The 22965-nt window shown below is 45.6% G+C and overlaps 1 protein-coding gene across 1 annotated transcript; it reads right to left on the minus strand.

Moving 5' to 3' along the window:
• Nucleotides 1-669: 669 nt before the first annotated feature.
• Nucleotides 670-4674, minus strand: LOC133888808 (cytochrome P450 87A3). The gene is made up of 9 exons (XM_062329181.1): nt 4301-4674; nt 3868-4192; nt 3635-3784; nt 3126-3377; nt 2939-3028; nt 2481-2559; nt 2265-2371; nt 1162-1292; nt 670-1069 (listed from the first exon to the last, which is right to left on the minus strand). Exons 1-9 carry the CDS (start codon nt 4609-4611, stop codon nt 979-981), a joined length of 1536 nt encoding a protein of 511 aa, XP_062185165.1. The 5' UTR covers nt 4612-4674; the 3' UTR covers nt 670-978.
• Nucleotides 4675-22965: the final 18291 nt, after the last annotated feature.

Raw genomic sequence — 22965 nt, forward strand, 5'->3', positions numbered from 1 at the left:
GTAAATCGAACGCTCAAGCTGAACTGCTGGATAACAAGATCTCTATACTTCGATCTTGTTCCCACGGGGGAGATCTTGTCGTTGGCATGTCTACAGAAGGTTTATCTTGATCATAGTAAAACCCCACTTGCACATCATTCTTTATCAAGTCTGAACATTATCAGTACTATTCAATAACCTTGTCGCTTGTGTTATCTTCTCCTTGGGTTATGCAACGAAGCAAACAAAGATGACCACAGTTAACAGGTCACAGAGGTGGATATGAAACCAGATTTCAGTTGGAAAAGATCTCATTCAGAGATCAACTTGACCTGTGGGGCTCGGTCGCTTGGCGGATTACATGTAATACACATAAATTTGCGATTCAAGACTGTTATGTCAACTTTTGAGGGCAAGTTTTTTTTTTCTTGAGAGCATCTGTTCTGTCAGCTAGGAATATCAACTTATGCATTTCAATCAGATTCCTGTTGTCTGCAGCACATAAATTTTTAACTGCAGAGGATTTCTGGGTTTGCATTGTTAAGTGCAGCCGTTAGCCTGCCATGAGACAGCGGCATTTCGACAGTTACTGCTGCTGCTGTCTTGAAGGACTAGGCTGTTTTCAGTTGTTAGTCTCTATGTCTGAACAAAGCTAGGAGTAATTGGAGCTTCTTGGCATGGCTCCGCAAACATCTTTATATGTATGTAGCCGTATTCTTGTTTCATTAGACACGTATAAGCACATATACGTACAACACATGGCTTGATAACTAACCACATGGAAAACAAACAGCGAAGTACAAAAACCCCTCACAAGGATGAGATGTAGTACTCGGTAAGATAACTGCACTTCTAACTAGGGATGTGTATCCTAACACTAGACTAAGTACGTGATTTTCCCTCCTTTGCTTTTGTCCCTAAATGGCCTGGTATCTTTACATCGACAATCTTGTGTTTAGCACCACGAACCAAACATGTCGTCAGAGATTAAAAAAAGGGTCAATTCCTAGGGACAAGCTGGATGTGAAAGCCATCTGGAAAGCCGAGACCGGGGGTCCGGACTATGTTCCCTCCTTTAACTGTTCTCCAACTGACATAAGGGAAAAAACAGCTTTCAGATTTCATTGTTTCATATTATAAGATACTGGCTGATTTTGCTATATCAGAAGTGAGAAACGTTACCTATATTTTGTAACCAAATTGTGGATGAATGTTGCCATCAAGACCCTGCTGAAATCAGTCCCAACGCAGAACCGAAGCCCACCTCCAAATGCCATAAAATGCTTCGTTCCACCGGTGATTTCAGGCTTGTCCTGTTCAGAAAACAACCAATTTAGAACCTATAGTTCAGTCTTAATATTGCTTCCTAATATTGAAAACGCATGTGGTGCTTCTTTTATTTCCCTGTTGTTCTATTTTGTTTTTTTCTCTAACCTGAATGCAAACACTTATTTATTCAGGACTAGGGATTGCATTGCTTTGTTTATTCCTTTGTGATTTGTTTTAGCAAGGCACATCACATTAAGTAGCATATCGTACATAATCTTAAAGTAACGCAAAATCTGAATTTCTTAAGAACTAACACACAATCTGACTTGAACTTGATCAAGCCAATATAGACCCAAACACCTAGAAGTATACAGTGAATCTGAGCGCAACTTGTTATCATCGGCAAGACAGATTGCGGCTTGAAGATTGCGTTGTACTTTGCGCTATTTTCCGTTCTTATCTTTTACTCGGAATTGGTGAACAGAACATGGCCTACCTACCGGATTGAGAAACTGTCGGATTAGAACCTTAAACCCCAACCACGCAATTAAACAATGATCAGAAACTAATTCGGCTTACTGCAGGTAACAGTTTCTGTGCACTTTTTTACTTGGCAGGCTTGAACGGTTGATTTCTTTTAGCGGAAATGCATCATGTTCATCTGTCGCCATTTTGACGTGTTGTTAAACTAGTAAGCAAGGAAGCTTCGGCGATGGTTCGGGGACTAAAGCCTCCATGGACACCAACTGAATTCCTTCTTGATCTCCGTGGCCAAGTTGGTACTTGGGATCAGAGCCTCGCAACCTTATACAAATCACTTCGCTAATTATTGGACGCTTGCAGTTGGTTAAACTATTCTTCTTTGTGATTTTGTTTGAACAGTGAGACTTGAGAGTAGCATACATGCAATTTCGGTGAGCAGATCAGATCATCACAACTCCTAACCTAACCCTAACCTTTCGGTGACACATGAAAGATGCAGAATACTAGTTGCTGAAATATCGAAGAAGACGAACCTGCCACCTCCATGGATTGAACGCCAACGGATCTTCGTATATGTCAGGGTTTAAGTGCACTGCTGGTGGGCACACCATGATACCCCATCCTGCCGGAATCGTGTAGCCTGTGACAGCAATGGAAAACACAGCACAGAGTTCAGTTAGATGCAACTTGCCGAAGAGGATCCTTTATCGTAAGAGAACAAGAGATGCCATGTGCAAGATGATCTGTACCTTTGATCTCAACATCTTGCAAGGCCTTCCGAAAAATTCCCGGGACGATGTTTGCGAGCCTCACCATCTCCATGATGACCTTCAGAAAGACAGGGAACAGAGGTGTCAGTTTTCAGCATTCCCCGGATTCAGAAACGGCACTTCAACAGGCATCTACTGTGGAGAAATCAGGCCCTTCACCTTTGATTCCGTTCCCCTTTCTTCCTTCTTGTTTTACTCTTCTTTGGTGAACCAATCAATCAACTTTGTTCGTGAGAATTCTTACATACTAGCTAACTAAGATTATCTATCACCCCGAAAGTTTGGGCCTAGGTTAGGAAACACACACTCTTATCTATTTTATAATTTTTTTTATCTATCCTCTAGCATAAATCTCAACATAAATTGAACAGTCCTGATAACGCGTAGGTCCAAGGGCTAGTGGAATTTTTGCCTTAGCAGGTCCGGGTTAGGCTCACCTGGTTCGTGAAGGTCATCGACCTGTACTCTGCCCACGTGACGGCGGCATCCGGGTCCTTCCTGTTCCCGATGATCGCTTCGTGCTCCTCCTGCTCGATCACACATGACAAGTTGATCCGTCTGGTTAATTTGCTTTCTTGGCCGGGTGAAGCAGTGACTACTACTGCAACAGTTTTGACTGCTTACCCTCAACGCGTCGACGACCTTGGGGTTCTCGGTGAGGAGCTTGACGCCGAGGGTGAGCGCCAGCGCCGTGGTCTCGAAGCTGGCGAAGAGGAGCACGAACATGAGGTCCAGCGCGATGGTCTCCGTCAGGAGCGGCTTCTCCCTCCGGAGTTCCTGGATCACGTGGTCGAAGAAGTCCTCGCACCGCCGCTCCGGATCGGCCATCCGCTCCTTCATCATGCTCTTCAGCACCTTCATCGCGTTCTTCCTCCCCTGTACCAGTACGTACATATGGACCGACACAAGAATCTTAGCGTTACTGCTCAACCAGGAATTAAACATGATGAAAATATTAATCCCGTGAGATTTATGGAATGCATGTGCTCAGCTATATGGCTAGCTAGGAACATCTGTGCGCGCGTGCCCATTAGTTTATTGGCTTCTCACGTGCAAACTGTTTGTAGATGGTGCAATTATTTGAGGTTACTGTGCTACAGTGAGATGAATTCACAGTAGCTGCATGCTATTACCTCCATGCATTCGTGGTAGGCCGTGCCGGGGATGTTCACGGGGAACGATATCAGCCCGCGGATGAACGCCACGAAGTTCTTCCTCAGATTCTCCGACGACCCGGACGGCTCGTAGCCGATCAGCTTCTTGGCAGTGAGCTCAAATATCATCTGCAAAAGCAGCAGCAATCTGCATTAAGCATCGATTCATCGAAACAAGAAGCCACAAACGTAGGACCAAGAATTCTGCTTACGGTGGAGAGTCCTTCTTTGAGCTCGACGCTGGGCTGCGCCGCCCATGAGGCGAGGCCGCCGCGGCACGCGGCGTCCGTCTCGGCGAGGAGCATCGCCTTGAGGTTCTCCTGGCCGTAGAGCCGGAGCACGAGGGTCTTGAGGTACTTGTACATGAAGCCGTGCAGGGAGCCGACGTTGTCGCGGCCGAAGATCTCGGTGAAGGTGTCCGGGTACCAGCTCTCGAACAGCTTCCCCTCCTGCTGGAACACGAAGTAGTTCATGTCCGGGTCCGCCGACACCACCACCTGCCTCCCCACGATGCTCGTCTTGAAGATGCTCCCGTACCTGCACCACGTACGCGGCTATTGATGTCACAAATGCAGCATGATGTACAAATGAAGCTACATGCACCACCATTGATCGAGTGCTCAATTTGGAGCGTTTGGACGCTACCTCCTCACCCTCTCCTTGACGAAGGGGGAGACGTCGCAGGTCGGGTTCGGCGCGAAGAATTGCATCGTCTCGCCGAGGAGAGGGATGCCCATGGAGCCCGGCGGAAGCTTACCCTTTGCCTTGGGGTGGCGCCATCGGTACACCCAGTGGAGCAGAGCAACGAAGATCGCCAATGCCGAGACACAGAGAGCTATATAGGCCATGGCAGACATGGCCTCCGAGGTGACAAGAAGCTTCGCGCTATATATTGTCCGGGAGAGAGGGATGGTGGTGGCGAGGCGGAGAGAAGCTAGCTGAAGATATGGTTGCATGTGCGAAGGGGAGAAGGAGACTAGCTCGGCAGGGAGGGACTGAGGAGGGGTTAATGGGTTATGTGTGGGTTTGTGGGAGTATGAGCTGGGGGGATTGCCTTTTATAAGGGAGGGAAGAAAAATTGAACGCATATTTGTTCTGTTCATCTTTCTACAAGTTGTTTTCTTTGTTTTTTCTAACTATTATGGTATAGTTGACTATATTTTGTTATAGTTTAGGCTGGTTGATTGTCATTTAGGTAATGTTACAGCAGCCTTTATTGTGCTGTACCTAATTAGTTGATGAAAATTCATAAGCTATTTATGGTTTCCTTAGTTCATTTGCAAAATTTTCCTCTTCAAAAAGTATATGACCACTTTTTTTTTTCTCTCTTGAGAGAAATACTTGAAGGACTATCTTTGCAAACTATCCCTGCCAATGTCCTCTAAACACCTCACCACAGGAAAAAGCTCAGAATAGTAGATCTGCCATGAGGTTTACCAGTCTACACTCTAGGCAACTCAGATACTTGCATTTTTTTTGTGGCAGACTGGTAGACTGGGTTGCATGCGGCGGGGTAACTAGTGCTCTGTTTGCGGCGATCGATTCCTCTGGGTGCCCCTACTGGCTGTCGCGAGCTGGCTAGAATTGGTTAAGGATATAATACTGCAGAAAAGAACAGCAAAGTATTGCCCTATGTGTCTCCGGACCATGGATTATTCTGCTCTCTCACTGTCAGTGCCAGGCGATGCCTTTGTTTTATGCAGAGCGTGTGGGCAACTGCGACATTGTGAGACATTGATGACCTACAAGTAATTCAAAAATTTGAAGATGTTTCGTCACTATGTTGGATGCACCTTTGTGATGTATTAGGTCACCAACAGGAAAAAACTAGCAATTCAAAAGTTCATATAATCAACACCTTTGCGAGACATTGATGACCTACAAGTAATTCAAAAATCTGAAGATGTTTCGTCACCATGTTTCATTCCATCGGAGTGTGCGATTCCAGCCTCGGCTTCTGGTGAGGACACTGCAGAGCCTCCATGCTGCACATCTTGGTGTTGAGATTGGAACAGTACTACTACTTGTCAGCCATTCGTTGCGGCTGGTCAAATTACTTGCCAACCTCAGATCTGTAAATTTGAAGTTTGTATTTCATCAGTTTATTGACATGTACTATCAGTGCACATGCAAAGTACAGTATACTCTGCTACCTATCTTGCACTTGCGGCAGAGTGTTCTCGTATGGTCATCAGTCAAATGTTATATCTGAGCTTTAACCTTTAAGCATAAGAAACTGAAGTCATAGTTTTCTGATTCGTGGCTTACGTTTTTATCACAAAACAACTGGATTGTATATTCACTGGCAGTCTGGCACGCCAATCTCTGTGCCGTACTTAGATGTGAGTCAACAGTTCAACTTTCTTTCGCAATCTTTTCATCCTTTCCTGGCCTGCATAAATATGTGTCACAGTCTAGGCTCATACTTTTCGCTTCATCAGTGATAGTATACTATTCCACCAGTTAGCTAGACCGTATATAGATTAAGTTCTTTGGCTCTAAACTAATATATCCACATTGCTAGCCTGAATCCAGCCAAAAAAAAAATAGCAAAAAATAGTTGAAGCGGTCTCGGACGCTGTATTTCGCAAATAAAATCCGCCAAATGTCAAGTAGATTCGATATGGCTGGTGATGCTCTGTGGTTACCATTTCCACTCAGGAGTTTTGCCATTTAATCCTTTTCAAAAATAAAGTGCTCTGCACGTAATACACTACAAGAGAGACAGAGAATAAGCCACTTCCTACAATCACTGTCTGAACTTTTCGCAGCACAACTCCAAGTTTAAGAAGGAGCGCAGCCAGAATTCATGCACTTTCTTCGTGTAGTTGCGATTCTTGCTGGAAAAAGCATAACAAAATGCCCATTTCCGCGTCGGGACCGGTTCTTCCCAGTGCACGCACCTTGCAGTTTCCAAACATAAGAAAAAGAAGAAAAAATGCATGCACCTTGCAACATGCGTACGTGTTCCTTGACGCATATGGGTACAGATCATTTGGCTCCGTATGGCAAGTACGAAACACAAGTGCCCGCTACAGGGAGTAACATGACCAACAGCGGAACATATGAAACGGGCTTCGCCACTGGGATTAATATATAGTCTGAAGAATAATTAGGATCCAAATCATGAAGGGAAGCTGGGATATATAATGTGTACAGTACTGGAGAAGCATCAAATTCAGAGAGCTAGCCGTGGAATTCTTGAGCAGCATTAGTATGTCATCTGAATGACCACTCTCGTGGTTGTCTGTTTGCGCCTTCCCCAGTGAGTTGAAGAAGATTTTTTTAAAAAAAATCACAAATGTTACTATCAGTAAACTCAAGCCATCTGTCACAGAGGATTTCTGAGAATCGGACCGTTCTCTTCAGCTATGTACTGATGATGCTCACACTAGTACTATATACTAGTAGCAAACGATAACCTTAACAACTAGTTTATGAATATCCTATGATCTGATCTGTACACCTAATGATGCTATGATAGTTCAACGGCAGGTGCGAACGTGTGGTGAGAACGGGGAGCTAAGGACACGCTCCCAGGGATCGGAATTCACAAAACTGATTTCTCCTGGTCGATCGCGCTTTTCACCAGCTAACACGCGTACCAAGAAACGGGAGACAGATGGATCCGTTCAGTCGATGCGCGTTGCACCGTCAACCATTCAGTCGATCGCCGTGAATATTTTCCAGTTCATTTCGCTCACCGAGGACAGCGTTGTGACAGCACCGAAACCTTCCGGGACAGGCAATGGCGCAGCGTTGCTGTAGGAAGAATATATTGCGTGTGATAAATTGTATGGAGCTTTTCGGATAGTATAAATAGAGTATATAGATTTAAGAGTAAAAAATTTCTCTGATATATATGGTAGTACGGGATTACAAATCCTAACCACTAAATATACTTTAGCATCCCCGCAGTCATAACGGGAGCATCGCTGATGGTTAGACTGGAGAAGAATTCAAAGGTGCCAAGTCGACGAACTGACATCCCCTGCAGTCATAATGCCGCCACGTTGCAGGTGTTATGATTGGAGTGGAAACCGACGAATAGCTCATACGGATGGTAGCCATTTGTACCAATATCAAGATAGACGAGAGCGAGATGAGTAGCCATGGTTGAGAATGTCGTGTATGAAATAGTCGTGGTTGACGTAGCCATAGTCAGGTTTATCGTGGATGAGGAGGCCACACATGAAGCCATGGGTGCAAGGAGGGAAAAAGGAAGAAGATGGTGACGGGGATGAGACAATTATTAAGGAAGAGGTTGATACGAAATTGACACAGTCGAGGCCGTTGAGGATGAGGCATGCACCGGGTTTGCCCGGCCTGGGGACAAAGATACACATCGGTGTTGCATGTACCGGACGTGCGAAGAGAGGGTCCAACCAGGTGCTAGTGTCTGAGTGACTAGCAGAGAAGAACTCTGAGATGGTTGCGGTGCGCAAAGCGGCAAGGAGAAGAGTGCCGATGCAGCTTGCAGTTGCCGGAGAAGACGAATGTCAGTGTATAGAACAGGGGTCCCCTGTTCTGAGGGTCCACACCAGCCAATATACAGTTGGCAGAAGATTCTTTAACATACCAGGATCCCACCACATAACTATTCTGCATCTTCGTAATCAGGATCCTTATCACATAAGAGATTCCTACGACCAGTTGAAAGTGCATCTAGGCCCCCTAAGTGGGTTTTGGCTAATTGATGACAAAACGATTAAAGAACTAACATGCTTTGCGAGTATTGAACAGGTATAAACATTAGTTGTGAAGGCAAATGACGTTTGACGCCCGCCGAAACAATTGAAGAATCAACGAAGAGTACAAGATAGGGTTTACATTCATTTTACTTTTGAAATTGAGTCTAGGATAGATATTTTCTTAGATGGATGGATTTGTTTGCTTGATTAGTGTCTCAATGCTCAAGAGATCCTTTAGAATCACCCAGTTGAGAGACACATTCACTCACGGACACGAAACTCTTTCTGAAAAAACTTCAGAGTCCGGAGTCTCTGGTGTTCACCGGATACTCCGGTACTCAGCGTTCAGCCGGAGTCTCCGAGATAGCCTCCGGCAGAGAGTCTCGGTTTCGGTTTAATCTTTTTAAGAAAAAGACCGGAGTCTCCGGTGTTCACCGGATACTCCGGTAAAATGTTTAGTGTGCAGTCGGAGTCTCCGAAGTAGACTCCAGCAGAGGCTCTCGGTTAGCATTTAATCTTTTTGATAAAAAGAAATAAAGACCGGAGTCTCCGGTGTTCACCGGATACTCCGGTACCTGGAGATGCCGGAGGATCCGGCTAGTCTCTGGACTTAGTCTGTTTTAGAAAATCTGTCAGGATCGGAGACTCCGGTAATTAAACAGAACTGTAACGGCTAGTTCTGACACGTTCGTGACCGTTCTGACGCCGTTTTTGGATTTAGGACCGGAGAGTCCGGTGTACACCGGATACTCCGGTAAGCTCTGACAAAATCAGTAACGGCTAGTCTTTGAGAGAGGGCTATAAATGCCCCCTCTCTCCATAGCATTTAGTGCTTGCTGTGGCTGGTTTTCTTGAGACCTCTTGAGCACTTTAAGAGCATTCAAAGCCCCTCCAATTATCTCTAGGGCAAAATTTGCACAAATTTGAGAGTGTGTGTTTGGAGAGGGTTCAAGCCACTTGAGCATTGATTTCTTCATCGAGCATCTACTGCGATCATCTCTCTTGAAGCTTTGGGCTTCTAGAAGGAAAGGAGTCGCCCGAAGAGCACCCAAAACTTGTGGTGTGCCTCGGAAAGTTTGTAAGCATCTTCATATTGAGTAAGAATTTCTAGCTTGATCTTTGTGGTCGCTAGAAGAGGATAGGGTTGGAGAAGACCCGGCTCTTTGTGAGCTCCTCAACGGAGATGTAGGCACTTCTTTGTGAGGTGGCCGAACTCCGGGATATATTCTCGTGTTCTTATTTGCGAAATTTACTTTATCGTGTGAATTTGATAATTTGTCATTTAAATTGCTATAGTGATAATCTTGCTAGTATTAAGTGTTATTCTAGCCTTATAATATCTAGTTGACCTAGTGTAACTCTTAGAATCTAGCTGTGGTCTTTAGTTCACATTTATTCTGAAATTTCCTGTCAGGCCGGAGACTCCGGACTAGACCGGATACTCCGGACCATACCGGAGTATCCGGACTTCACTGGAATATCCGGCAGTTTAATCCGCTGTTTTTAGTTTTAATTTTCAGAAAAGCCTATTCACCCCCCCTCTAGGCACTTTCACCAGTCTGGTCGTAGGATAGGTACTCATCAAATCAGTCTATTCTCGTTAAATACATTCCATTCAAGTGTTTTTCTTCTCTAGACACTCCTTCCTAGCGGACATACCGTGGTCGGCGCAGTGATGCCATGCCCCATCCTGTAGCATTAAACGTTATGGGACGGGCTCGCAGTCGTGTCAGACTGCTTCACAAGTGTGTGTTCAAGATCGGTGATAAGACGAGGCGTACCGGTGGTGGCATAAACCCTAGGTACGGACGATGCGCACCCTAGATACGGACCATAGCTACGGAAGGCGCGAACTCTAGGTACAGATGACGCTACCCCCAGCGGAGATTATGGAAATTGATCTCTTGCGGGGCACGCGGAGTGGAAGTGGATGGCGGCTAGGATTTGTGTATTAGGATCAGAACTTAAACTTGTGATACCATGTAGGAAGAATAGATTGCGTGTAATAAATTGTATTGAGCCTCTCGGACGATATAAATAGAATAGAGTGATTTAGAGGGAAAAAACCTTTTTGATACCTATAACAGTACAAGATTACAAATCCTAAGCACCAAATATAATCTAACAGTTGCAACGCCCGGTGGACTTTCTGGTTTCAGAACCTCCGTGAGCCCCACAGAATGCAAGAGGTGATCGAGCTGAATAACTAAGCACCGCATGAGCTGATTAACTAAACCCTTGTTTTGTTTAGACGGATCGTTGTTCGCGTGGCTGGTTTATTAACCACAGGCCACAGCCGCAAAAGGGTTGAAAACTGGGGTGTAGATTCGCGCGGATTCGGCTTGACGAACGAGCGAGCGGGGAGGCGACGACCTGATCTGCTTCTCAATCCCAACCACCCAATAATTGCGAGAGACCAGCACGAGAAGGCTTCGGATGCAATGCAATGGATGCGGAAAGTTGATCTCCAGAACCAAGGGAAAGATCTAGCGACGGAATATTTTGAGAAGATCAATGCCGCAAATTTGTGCCTGTAATCTGACGAAGAGGGCAGCAAGAATTGCTGCTGGATCATGGACTACACGGTGCACGCAGTGAAGCTTGCAAGTGAGCCCACCTGGCGTTCCTTCTTACTAAATTTATCAAGAAACTGTCAGATCAGATGGTGGCCGCTGTCATGCAAGAAGATTTTTTTGATGAAACATGCAAGAAGATTACCTATGGGCAATTGGGCATGGCTTGTTTACGTACGGCATGCTTCTGATTGTTTTTTCTCATGTACTTTTTAGAACGATAGCTTCTCATCCTTTTAATCCCTTTGTAATAGTTGTTGTGCATCGATCTAAGTTCACGTATGCATTAGCAAGCGAAGATCTGCATATATAACCGGCCCAATCATTTGACGATCGAGTAAGTAAACGGTTTCAGCAATGCAACTGCCCGAGGCATGATGAAATGGTTCCAACAGCCAGTCGGCCACTCGGACGTGGCATTATTTCCTTTACGTTCAGACGTATCGGGGTTGGAGAGGCTGTTGGAGCTCCCACCGACAGCAGAATAAGCACGGTTCTTCGTCGGCAACGTCGAGAAAACACGTCAGTGCACCTGCGCAGCTGTGCCTTCCATTGCCCAAAGCTCTGGGTCGACCCTCAGCCACCAGACTCTACCTTGCAGTTTTTGGATTTTGGGTACCTAATTTATCGGGTTTTCTTCAGCAAAATAATTCTTCTGCAGAACACAACGTGTCTCCAAAAGAAGCAAGAAATGCCCAAACATCGACTTTTCAGGACAGCTGCTGGGGACTGGGGAACCATATCAATGTTGATGACAGCTTCTGGGAACCACATCTATGTTGATGCCTGAGATAATGTACGATGAAAAACTAGATTTAGTGTTGAAATAGGCAAAAGAAAAATAATTTAACATTATGGTATTGGTGATATGCATGTATTGGTAATAGGTTGTTTAAATATGCTCATAGTAGTATAACAATATTTATGATTTTAATATATGCAATGTATTCATGCGAGTGGTGTTGTGTGAATTGATATGAGTCATGCTTGGAGAAATTTGTGTTTAGAATTGGTTGTTTGTTTTGTTTATATGTAAGTGTGTATTGATAGCGAACATGATTGGTGATAGATCGAGACTAGATTTAGGAGTAATTGTAGTCAATATGGTTAAGAGATCACACGTAACCTTTAGGATAGGAACAATGTGAAATATAAGAAATATGGTGTATGTATTTATCTTTATCACACCATATATATATATATATATATATATATATATATATATATATATATATATATGAGATGTATCATCTATGATAGGGAGGACCGTAGCAACAAGGTGTGTTGTGGGAGATACTATGGGCCTGTTAAGTTACCTGCATGGGGTTGATCAAGCTCCGCACGTGTAGGCAATCATTGTCTGGTTGTTTGGCTCCGTGAATGCGGCTAGCTCACGGGACGCAAAAATGTTGTTGTAGCCTGGCTCTCAGGAAACAATTTTTGAATCTGTTCCTCTCGGGTCAGGCTACAACAGTGATGATATTAGTGTACAATTAGTTAGTATTAACTTATATTAATATATTTTAAATTAGATTAAGGTTTCATATGATAAATTAAGTACTATAGAGTGTATTTATGTAAAATAAACATCATGTTAACACTTATTTTTTTATTTTAATCTCATACAATATATACTCGTACGAGCAACTAAATACAATCTTTTCTCAACTAGATTGAGCATATGCATCCAACCAAATAGACTTTATTGTATTCTCTTAATCTACCTAAACTCAATCTGCCTTACTAAATAAGAGCCAAGCTGAGCTAGGCAAGCAACCAAAAGCCATCTCCCTCTTCCTCCGCTCTCTTTCCCTCGACGCATCCCTCTCCCTCCCCTTCGTATTCCCTTTGGTGGCGCTTAGAGCGGCGGAGGTTGGGTGGCGCGCGCGCGCGCGAGAGAGAGAGAGAGAGAGAGAGAGAGAGAGAGAGAGAGAGAGAGAGAGAGAGAGAGAGAGAGAGAGAGAGAGACGATGACAACTGGGCATCACCAGACCTCCAACCCTCTCCAATCTAGATAGCCAAATATCCCTCAATTTTTGATCATCCAGCTTTTCACAATCCACAATTCAAAAACTGTTTTTCATAGTCTCTAACTGAAACAAACAATCCCTTATATGGTCAACTAATCACATCCTAGGTGAATCTGGCACGACAACAAGTTTGTCGCGAATCGGTAGGATCGAGGTGTACGTGGATAGGTCGGGACTAGCACATTGAATTCTTTGGCGATGCAATAAAAGGGGTTAAGGCAAAGCATAGATAGATCGACAGGAGCACAAACATACAGAAAAATCAAGAATTTAGGATTTGTTTATAAATTCTTATAGGATGTTGTGAAGATGTATCTTGTGAACTCATCTATATAATGAATATTTAATTTCGTAAGTTGACGAGTTAGTGATTTGTTTTTTTCTCCACGTTCTTTGTTCTTGTTTTCCGATCTTGATTTTTGATGGATCTTTTTAGTTGACGTAATTCATCTTGATTTGATCCATTCAAAATAATTTTCAAATATCTAGGTGAGGTTTTGAAAAGTTTGATGGGTTAATCTTTCATAATTCTTGCTTAATCACAAAATTAATGTTTAATCAAATTTGTCACCATATGTTATAGTTTGCTTGCGAGAGTTATAATTCCTGATCTAAAGATCTGATTGACCTACTTCTTGTTGGATTAGTTCAGTACCTTTATCTATTTTTTACTATTAAAATTTGATAGAAATTGAACCTATAAATCTTTTTGTACATCATTAAAAATGATGTAATAGCAGTTTGCGTAAAACGAACTGCAGGAATAATTTGGATTTTTGTTAGGGTGAATTAAAATTTTAATTTGGCTTCCCTCATTATTCACCCCCTCTTGTTGCCATACTAGAAAGTAATCGATCCTACACTATAAATAAACGATGTCACTGTGGGGATATATATATATCTCACAAGAAAATAATAATAATGTCACAATATAAAGACTATATTGCAAGAGAAAATGAATTATTTGCCATCGAATAACGATATGTTCTATGATTTGTCATTGGATATTTCCGGTTTCCTTTCATGCCATGAAATAATCTGTTTTCTTACTTTTATGCCATCGCCATCCGTCCTTGTTAACCAGACACATTCTAATTTTCAAAAATGACCAAGTTGTCCTCGCTCCCACCTATTCTCGCAACCATTCCTCACTTCGACTGGTACGCAATGGAGATGCTTGATCTGAATCGGTGACATCCTAAGAGAGGGGAGGGAGGGTAAATTAGGATACTTAGAACTTTTTTGGTTCTAAAAATAACATAAGATAAATCTATATCAATTTTTATCTAAATGTGCTCTAGGTTTATCTAGTGTGTTCACTCTACCGATCAAAGTGTTTGCAACATATCTAAGAAGTTAAATTGCAAGTAAGTAAATGCGGAAACGTAAATAAGGGAGAGAGAGCAAACTCAGAACAAGGATTTCCCCCATAGTATCGATGGCATGAATACCACCCCTAGTCCACATTGGAGCTCCACAAAGGATATACTCCCAATTGGCACCCGGTCATGGTCGTTGAGCCACCGAGTCACAAAAACAAAGCCTCCATCCGGATGAGCAACTAAGCCACCAAAGCAAGGTCTCACCACTAGCCTCTCTTTTCGGTTCCTCGTCGCCATGATCACTTCGGAGTTTGAGCCACAAAGTCAAGGGTCTCTGCGTCCCCGCACAATCGTCTTGCCACCATTCCACATCAAGTCAGAGGGTCAACAAGCTTGCCGTCAAGTCACCAAAACTCCAAGGTGCCGACGTACTAAGAAGTACACTGTTGGATCACTCTTTGATTCACTCTTTAGTTAATAATCACCTAGCAACTCAATCTCTAGGTCTATAAGCACTAATCACTCACTAATCTTGTGCTTAATCACCTTGGATGATCACTTTAAGCACTTTGGTGACTTGGATGTCTTCTCAGGTGTATATGAACTTCTCTGGACTCCAACACACTCAAATGACTGAGTGGAGGGGTATTTATAGTCTCAAACTCGCACACTAGCCGTTAACCCAATGACTCTAAAAAGCTGTTAATACTGAATGATCCGGTGAGAACAGTAGTACTAACACCGGATCATCTGGTGAGTACACTCTTATAGTAGTACTAGCCGTTGGAACCCCACTCAAACCTCTTTGAACAACGGATACTCCGGTGTATACTCCACCTTTATCCCGAACTTTCCGGTAAGTATACCTTAGCCATCCGAGCTAACACCTTCTTGAAAGTGCATCTAGGCTCTCTAAGTGGATTTTAGCTTATTGATGACAAACGATTAACGGACTAATGGTTTGATGAGTTTATAAACAGGTTTTAAGTCTCATTGGTCAAGATAAGAGTTGTTGGCGTCCCTTAAAAAGAAAGAGAAGCGACATAGTTACTCAATAGGTTTAAATTTATTTTAATTTTGAATTTGAGCTAAAGATAGCCGTACTATTAAGAGGGATGCATGTTGATAGTCTTGAAGATGTCTCAGTGCTCAAAATAATTTTTTTAGGTTCAAAAGATGAGAGACTCAATCACTCATGGACAACGGGAAATGTTTTTGCTGTATGAGCCCGGAGTCTCCGGGTTAGCCCGGATACTCCGGACTCTGTCCAGTTGGTTAGAGTCACGGTTTGAGTTGTAGTAACTCAACCCGGAGTCTCCGGGTTGGCCCGGATACTCCGGGGTTCTGTTAGTGGCCGGAGCCTTCGAGTGAGACTCCGCCAGACCTACTAACATATATTATTGACAAACATATTAATCTCAATTACTATATTGTCATTAATCATCAAAATCACAATCATGATTTAATAGGGCTATTTTCGCTACAAACATTACTCGCGCTCCCCTATGCTGCCATCGTGGATCCAAGCCTCAAAGCCAACTGCCTGTAGCTCGCCCCTGACGTCAGCACCGTGGATCTGTTTGGCCACACCGAAGCTGTTCCCTTGCTACAACTCCCTGACGCCGAGCCCCTGATATAGCGGCCCAACGTCGGCCGCTTGCATCCCACCCGCGACGCTAGCCCCTGCTCTAACAGCCTGACGCCTGCCCATTGCTACATTGCCCTAACGCTGGTCGCATGCATCTCGCCCTAAACGCCTGCAGCCTGCAGCTCGCCTCCGACGGTCGCTTGTATCTCACCCCAATAACAGTCACCTGCAGCTTGCCCCCGAGTGCCTTGACGCTGACCGCCTGCATCTCGCCCCTAACGCCTGCCGCCTGCAACTAACCCCCGAGTGCCTCGACGTCGACCCTATTGATGGGAGAGGCGAAATTGTCGCTTCGGAATCTCGCTTAATTGAATCTCCTGCTCCAGGTAGAATTTCCAGGCATGACTTCTTGGTCGAGCGCAGCTCTTGTTTGATTTCTCTTTCTTTGATCGAGCGCCTGTAGCTTGTCCTCAACGCCGACCACCTGCTACTCGCAACCAACGACGGTCGTCTGCAGCCCGCCCTCGCACGCCCCGACACTACCCACCTGCAGCTCGTCCACTATGCCGCAATGCATTTGTCAAGCTCGGAAGGCGTTAACCCCTTGTTGTGGCGCCCTGACGCCATAGATGTGGATTTCGCCGAGGCTCTGGATTAATTAGGTTGCCATTGGTGTTCTTTTGCCTACTTTTGGACAAATGATACACTTGTGTTATTGATAAAGGGATGATATGTTTTATTCTCCTTGCCTAAGTTGTTTTGTTGCATGTGTGTCATGATTATTCCATTTGCAATAGGCATGAGGAGCGTGATGCTAGCATGGGACATGGGGAAGTATTTTGTTTTGTTTGTTGCATACTAGCAACCTCAGTTGGTCAATAATTCATAGTGCAATTAGAAAAGTTACTCATATAATGAAACATGGGCAAAATGATCATTTTACAGCATCTAGCCGAGGTCTTCGTGCTGTCTAAAGGAACCAATGGCATAAAAGGAAGAAAATGGGCTATTTCATGGCACGGAAGAAAACTAGAAGTATTCGATAGTGAATTATAGAACATGTCGCTCTTCGATGATGAATAGTTTATTTTCTCATATTGCAAACCGACCAAAAAGATGTCACCATGGGGAATCTTTTTTTAAAACGAACCAATATAATAACTGTCCATTGTATTAAATAAGAAAGCCCGTCAGGTTGATTTATTCGGTTAATTGAGAGAAAATCGAGCAAAAACCATAGGATACAGCGGACTAACTAAACTAGAGCTAAAATACCGTCAAGACACCCGACTTTGACCATCTACCTAGCAGAGTCGTGGGGAATCACCGTGGGGAATATCTTTCGGTAGGCTAGCGAGTCGTGGGAGTACGAGGAAGCCTTATATGCTTCCAATCCCGTGCTCATTTTTTATACACAAGCCAAGGTGTGTCGTGGCGCCGCGTACTCAAGAAAACTTGCTAAATAAACGCTTAAGTTTGCTACTTAATTTCAAGTAAATTGCTAATCTATTTCTTTCTTAGTAAGTTGTCTAAGCATGTGCTGCTAAATTGCCCCCATCTCTATTCTTCTTCAGCTCCACCACTGCTTTTATTACTGTGGTGGTGCAAAAATCATTATAGAGAAAAATCTCAAAACTAGTTTATGTGGGTGCATTTGAAATGGTTGCAAAACAAACAACATTAGACATGTCCGGGATAAATTTTCCTTGAGCACTAACATCGTATTCTACAACACGAAATCCGCTCAAAGGTCGCCCCATTCCGTCCAAAAGGGTTGATCTTAGGGGTGTGTTACAAGTACTCGCCTGTATCTCCGGTGAAGCAGCGATGTCACGTACGCATGGTGCTTCCCGTTGAGGCTATAGATAGAGGAGCAGACTCCCAAGCCCCAAATTTTCTGGAGATCCAAGGCAAGCAACGTGCCTGCGAACTCAAGGAAGGTCTAAAGTATTCCTGGAACATCGAGTTGTTGCTGAAAAACATGTGCAGCTCAGTGAAACACGGCCATCGACACGATAGTATAGAGTGGAGCAGTAGCATTACACTCAATGACTCAGCTGTTTTGTTTCCATAGCTTCATGCAGATCTAAGGTAACCGAGATCGAGGTGATGCATGGTGTCAAAGTCTGCTCTATGCATGCGTGCTACGTTACTGGTCAAAGTATTTGAACTACTCAACGTATCTCCGCATATATACGCGCGGTGTGCCACACACGATGCGACACAACCAACCGCGCTCATGTGCGCTTGAGTCGAAGAACGTACAAAACCATGTGCAGGCAAAGCAACTAACCGAAGTTCAGCAATGTCATTCTGGAGCCAGGACTCAGGCATATGAAAAAAAAAAAAAAAAAAAACTTGCGTGCCCTTAAAAGCTCGGTCAAGTTTCTTCACCTTCAAGCTGCTATTCGAATGAATACGTAGGACGCATCAACAAACATGGATTTCTTGACTGGTTTATTCGAGTGGACATTAAGTTTTGACTGAAAAGTTCAGATGAGATAGCTGGCTAGCTCTAGCTTCTCTCACTCGCATGATAGGAGGAAGCAGTGCCAATATGATACACGAATGCTGCTTTGACTACTGAATAATCACTCCATTGGTTCAGGAATTAGCTACCGGAGACTTGAAGATTAACCATGAGTACGTAGCAGTCAGGGCAAAGAGAGAAGCAAGCAGGCAGGCAGGGAGGTATGGTGCTCTTTTCCTGAAATGCAATAGTATACGGCTCTCGATGTCGTCATTTCTGACCAGCAGCCAGATACGTGCTGCTCCTCCCTGCATCGGCTGATTGCGGCCACCTAAACGAACCAGCATGCCTGTCGCTGAGCCAGGCTGGGGTAAAGCCAACACTGACAACGCCAACAACGGCAACACCTGACATGCTACGTTGGCAAGGTTTGGAACTTGCGGATACAAGAGTGACAGGTGACTCCTGCATCCAAGATGTCTGCAGCCTGCAGGAGTTGCAACCTCTGGCACATACAGGTAGGACATGCAGCGCTCTGCCGAGGATCACGCCCGGCCACCCCGCAGCATGGTCATCCTTGCTCGCCTCTCTGCGACAAGTTGCACAACTCTTGGCCTATTGTGCAGTTACGGTGAGGCATGGGTACTCATATCGATCGATCTCTGCCAGGAGAACGCAGCGCGTGGCTCTGACATCTAACTCGAGTCGATCGAATAACTAAGTCAGCTTCGGCTTAGTCCACCAATCAACACGCGACGAAGGCGTACAAGTTGCACAAGTGGTACGCGCGAGCTAGATCGATCAACTAGCTAGATCGATCGTTTCTGACGGAGCTGGCACGTCGGTGCAAGTTCTGCTACATGCATGTTCCACAGAACGTGGGTCGATGCTAGCTAGCTTCGCCGATCCCGAAAGGGATCAAGGGACCTGCGGTTGGGGTCTGCTGTGAGATTCGTCAAGAGCAATGAAACCTCGGATGCATCGATCTGTGGGCGTCTTGTGCACCATGGTCCATGTTTGGACTTTGCAAAGCTGCTGTTTTGTGCAGTACAATCGGTGTGCTAGCTAGCTCCGGACCTTCTCGTGATCAGATCCTGTGGAAGTTGTGTTTACGCGCGACCTGATCTAGAGGGTCGCATGGTGTTGAAAGTTGAATGATTTGTCGAACCCTGAACTTTGTCGGGGAACGTGCATACTTGATTGATTGTGCGTGCTGTTTGATCCACATGACGTCGGCGTCCATTGGACCCGGCTCAAGATCTGCACGGCGGCAGGCCGTAGCCCGTAGAGTCACGCTAGCGTCGCCGTGCTGAGAGGCCAATGGGCTGCCTCGTCTTTCTCCTCTCGTACCATGCTGTACTATTGCGAGTCGTAGCTCGGCGTCGCGGCCTTTGTCGTCCCGGCAACGCGTCGGCCGGGTTGGCGGATTTCACAATAGATCTGATAAAACTAGCTCCCTCGCATCACGCCCGGTTGCGGGGTCGAGCGCTCGGCCTCGTTAACACCCGCCGCGCCGTAAGAGGCCCAAGTCGTCGGGCGAGAGCGGGCCGCCCCCCGAGATATATGGCATCAGCACTCGCACCTGCCCTAGTCGAATCGACGCATTTGGGCCGGGCAGCACCTTGGTCTTTCATCAATGCGGTGCCGAGTGATGGGCCTGTCGGTCGAGCACGATTCAGAGCTATTATGGGCCGATCCCTGCAGTAGCGCAATAGGGCAGCCGTGAGCCCACTGCCCCGTATGTCTCAACTGTAGGCCCAAATTTTCAGTGGGCTTGGCCGAAAAGAAGAAGGTTCAAATTAAGGATAATTCTTTGTATGTCATTGTTATAAATCTTTATCCCTGCACCGATATAACTCATATTCTTGAATTCTACCGATCTTAAATTCTAATCCCTTATATGTCACTTCCATAATATTTGTTAGATCGAACTGAAGACCTTCAGTGTAGAAGACTGACGCGATAACCACTACAACACAGCAACCTTTCTGTTAGAAGAGATGCATAGATTTTATATAACGATAACATAGGGTACTTGGAATTATTCCAGCAAAGTACTGCGTAGTATTTCTATATTTACGTACGCACGCATTGTTTCCACATGAAGTCGATGATTGCTCGTATAACAATGACACCTGACGTGCTTATAGACTAACATAGGACACATATATGAGAAAAGAAACATTCTTGCACTGTGCATGAAAGCAAGAAGGTGCCGATTCCACGCGTGAGATGTCTCCAATAGATTCGAGTGGCCTATTAGGCCCTCAGGAGCGGAAATAAATTCTACAGTATCCGGTTCTTAAAAAACTCTCGCTCTGAGTGTGACAGATGTCTCTCTTCTTTGTATGTGTGCCGCTATCAGCTGTTGGATCAGAGATACACCGTGTGGATCAAGATCTCGTATAGATCTTTTTTATCGAGTTCTATAAAATTTATTTCACTAAAGAGCAGTTGAATTTGATAACCCTGCGGGGACATGATCACTGTCTTGCGGGATACTTCTCTGATTTCTTTCCATCTGCTCAAGCAATTCAGATGTATGTCAACATGCTGCAAGCATATAATGTACATGTCGTGTGCCATGAGCAACCAATTACCTGTACTTCGTGACCAAAACAAGAAGGAAAAGTGCGATGCAAAGCTTGCTAAACTCTGTTGCTGGACAAGCTCTTATGCCTAACCCAAATGGCACGAAACTCTTTTGTAGTGGGATCGCTTTGACGATTCCTGCGTTTATCACCTGACCAGCTCCAGTCAACAATACTTGCGTGTTCCACTGGCTAGATACACACCACTTGGATAGTCGGATTGAGGGTTATCTAGTCGTCCTTAAGGCTCACCGAATGCATGACAAATAACATATGGTCAGTGGGGTTCGAATCGTGACCATTTGGCCAAAAGACGTAAGTGTTACTGTCTCAACTAGCTCACCAGTTATGTTGCAGGCTTCGATGGGTCAAACATTGTAGATTTACTTCGACACTATCTAACAACTGTTTTCTCTGTACACTGCATGGATATAAGGCACAAATATAGAGTCTACGCAGAGATAATGTCACCTGAAGCTATAGTAATTTGGGACAATGTCAAATCATTAAAAAAAATCAGTCTACTGCAAACAATATTTCTATAACTTTCTACTGCTAGTAGAAGGTAAGCTAGGCGCGTGCTCCTCTAGGGCAAAACGGGCGGACTCTTGAGCGCCGCTGTCGGAGGGTGAACTCCTGTCGCAGGGATCCCGAGAGACCCCTTTTTAGAGATTCGGCCGGGGGGATGATCCTGGAAAAGCTTGTTTGAGAAATAAGCGGGAACGGAAACAAATGCGATGGCTGGCGGGAGATGATTGCCCTAATGCGAGGAAAAGATGGGTGCACCGGGGTTTAGACAGGTTCGGGCCGCACGGAGACGTAACACCCTACTCCTGTGTGAGCGCTATATTTATCCTTGAAGGGAATTCTTCAAGGATGTATCTGGTTCTAAGGGGAGAGCCGTTTACAAAGAGCTTGATGCTCTCGTGTTCTAGCTTGGCTTGAGCTGGTTCGAGCGTCTACGTCCTCTTCTTCACACACTTTCGGTTCCTTCGGTCTTGTTCGTCGGGGGGTCCTCCTTTTTTTAGTGTTCTCCATCCTTTCCTTTTATAGGCGCGCCGACCTCAACAGATCCTGAATGGGAAAGAGGGGATGCGAATGTCAAGGTGCCACGGAGAAAGGCGTAATCATTTCATCTCGACGAAGTGACAGGGGCGGTGGAGAAATGCGGCGCGCATCCGACCACCCGCCACTGTGGAAGCCCTCGGGTGCCATAAAGGGGGCCCATCGGGCAGCCTCAGATGCGTCCGGGGCGCCCACCCTGTCTTGTTCTTCCGCCATGGCAGGGTGGCAGACGGAGCACTTCGATCTTGGCAACGTTATCCCGAGGCACCCGGATGAAACGGGACGGGACCCGTGCATTTAATGGACCCACGCCCCCCTCCTGCCAGTGCATGGCAGGGTCTGACACTGGGGCGTGGGCAGCTGAGAATGTCAGGATGTCAGGATGTCAGGCCGCGCGTGCCTATTAAATACGGCATTGGGCCTTTGACTGGATGACACCCTGACGACGGGACCCTTCGGGTCGTCGAATGATCTTGCGCGAACCTTCGGGGAACCGAGTCCTCGGGGGCTGCCACGTGCAGCCCTGAGCACTCTCCCCCGAGCACTTGAGTGAGACCTTCGGGGAACCGAGTCCTCGGGGGCTGCCACGTGCAGCCCCGAGCACTCTCTCCCGAGCACTTCGGTGGGACCTTCGGGGCACCGAGTCCTCGGGGGCTGCCACGTGCAGCCCCGAGCACTCTCTCCCGAGCACTTTGGTGGGACCTTCGGGGCACCGAGTCCTCGGGGGCTGCCACGTGCAGCCCCGAGCACTCTCTCCCGAGCACTTCGGTGGGACCTTCGGGGCACTGAGTCCTCAGGGGCTGCCTACGTGCAGCCCCGAGTACTCTCTCCCGAGCACTTCCTTCTTGGTATTTGGGCTCTGCGGATCATCGGGGAACTAGGGTGCTCGGGAACCAGAGGCGGCGGCCCCGAGCACCTTCTCCCGGGACTTAGCTTCTTTTTACCTTGCAGGGTGGTGACATGTGGTGGATGGCCGGCCT

The sequence above is a fragment of the Phragmites australis genome, chromosome 13 (genome assembly GCF_958298935.1).
Source record: "Phragmites australis chromosome 13, lpPhrAust1.1, whole genome shotgun sequence".
Taxonomy (NCBI): Eukaryota; Viridiplantae; Streptophyta; class Magnoliopsida; order Poales; family Poaceae; genus Phragmites; species Phragmites australis.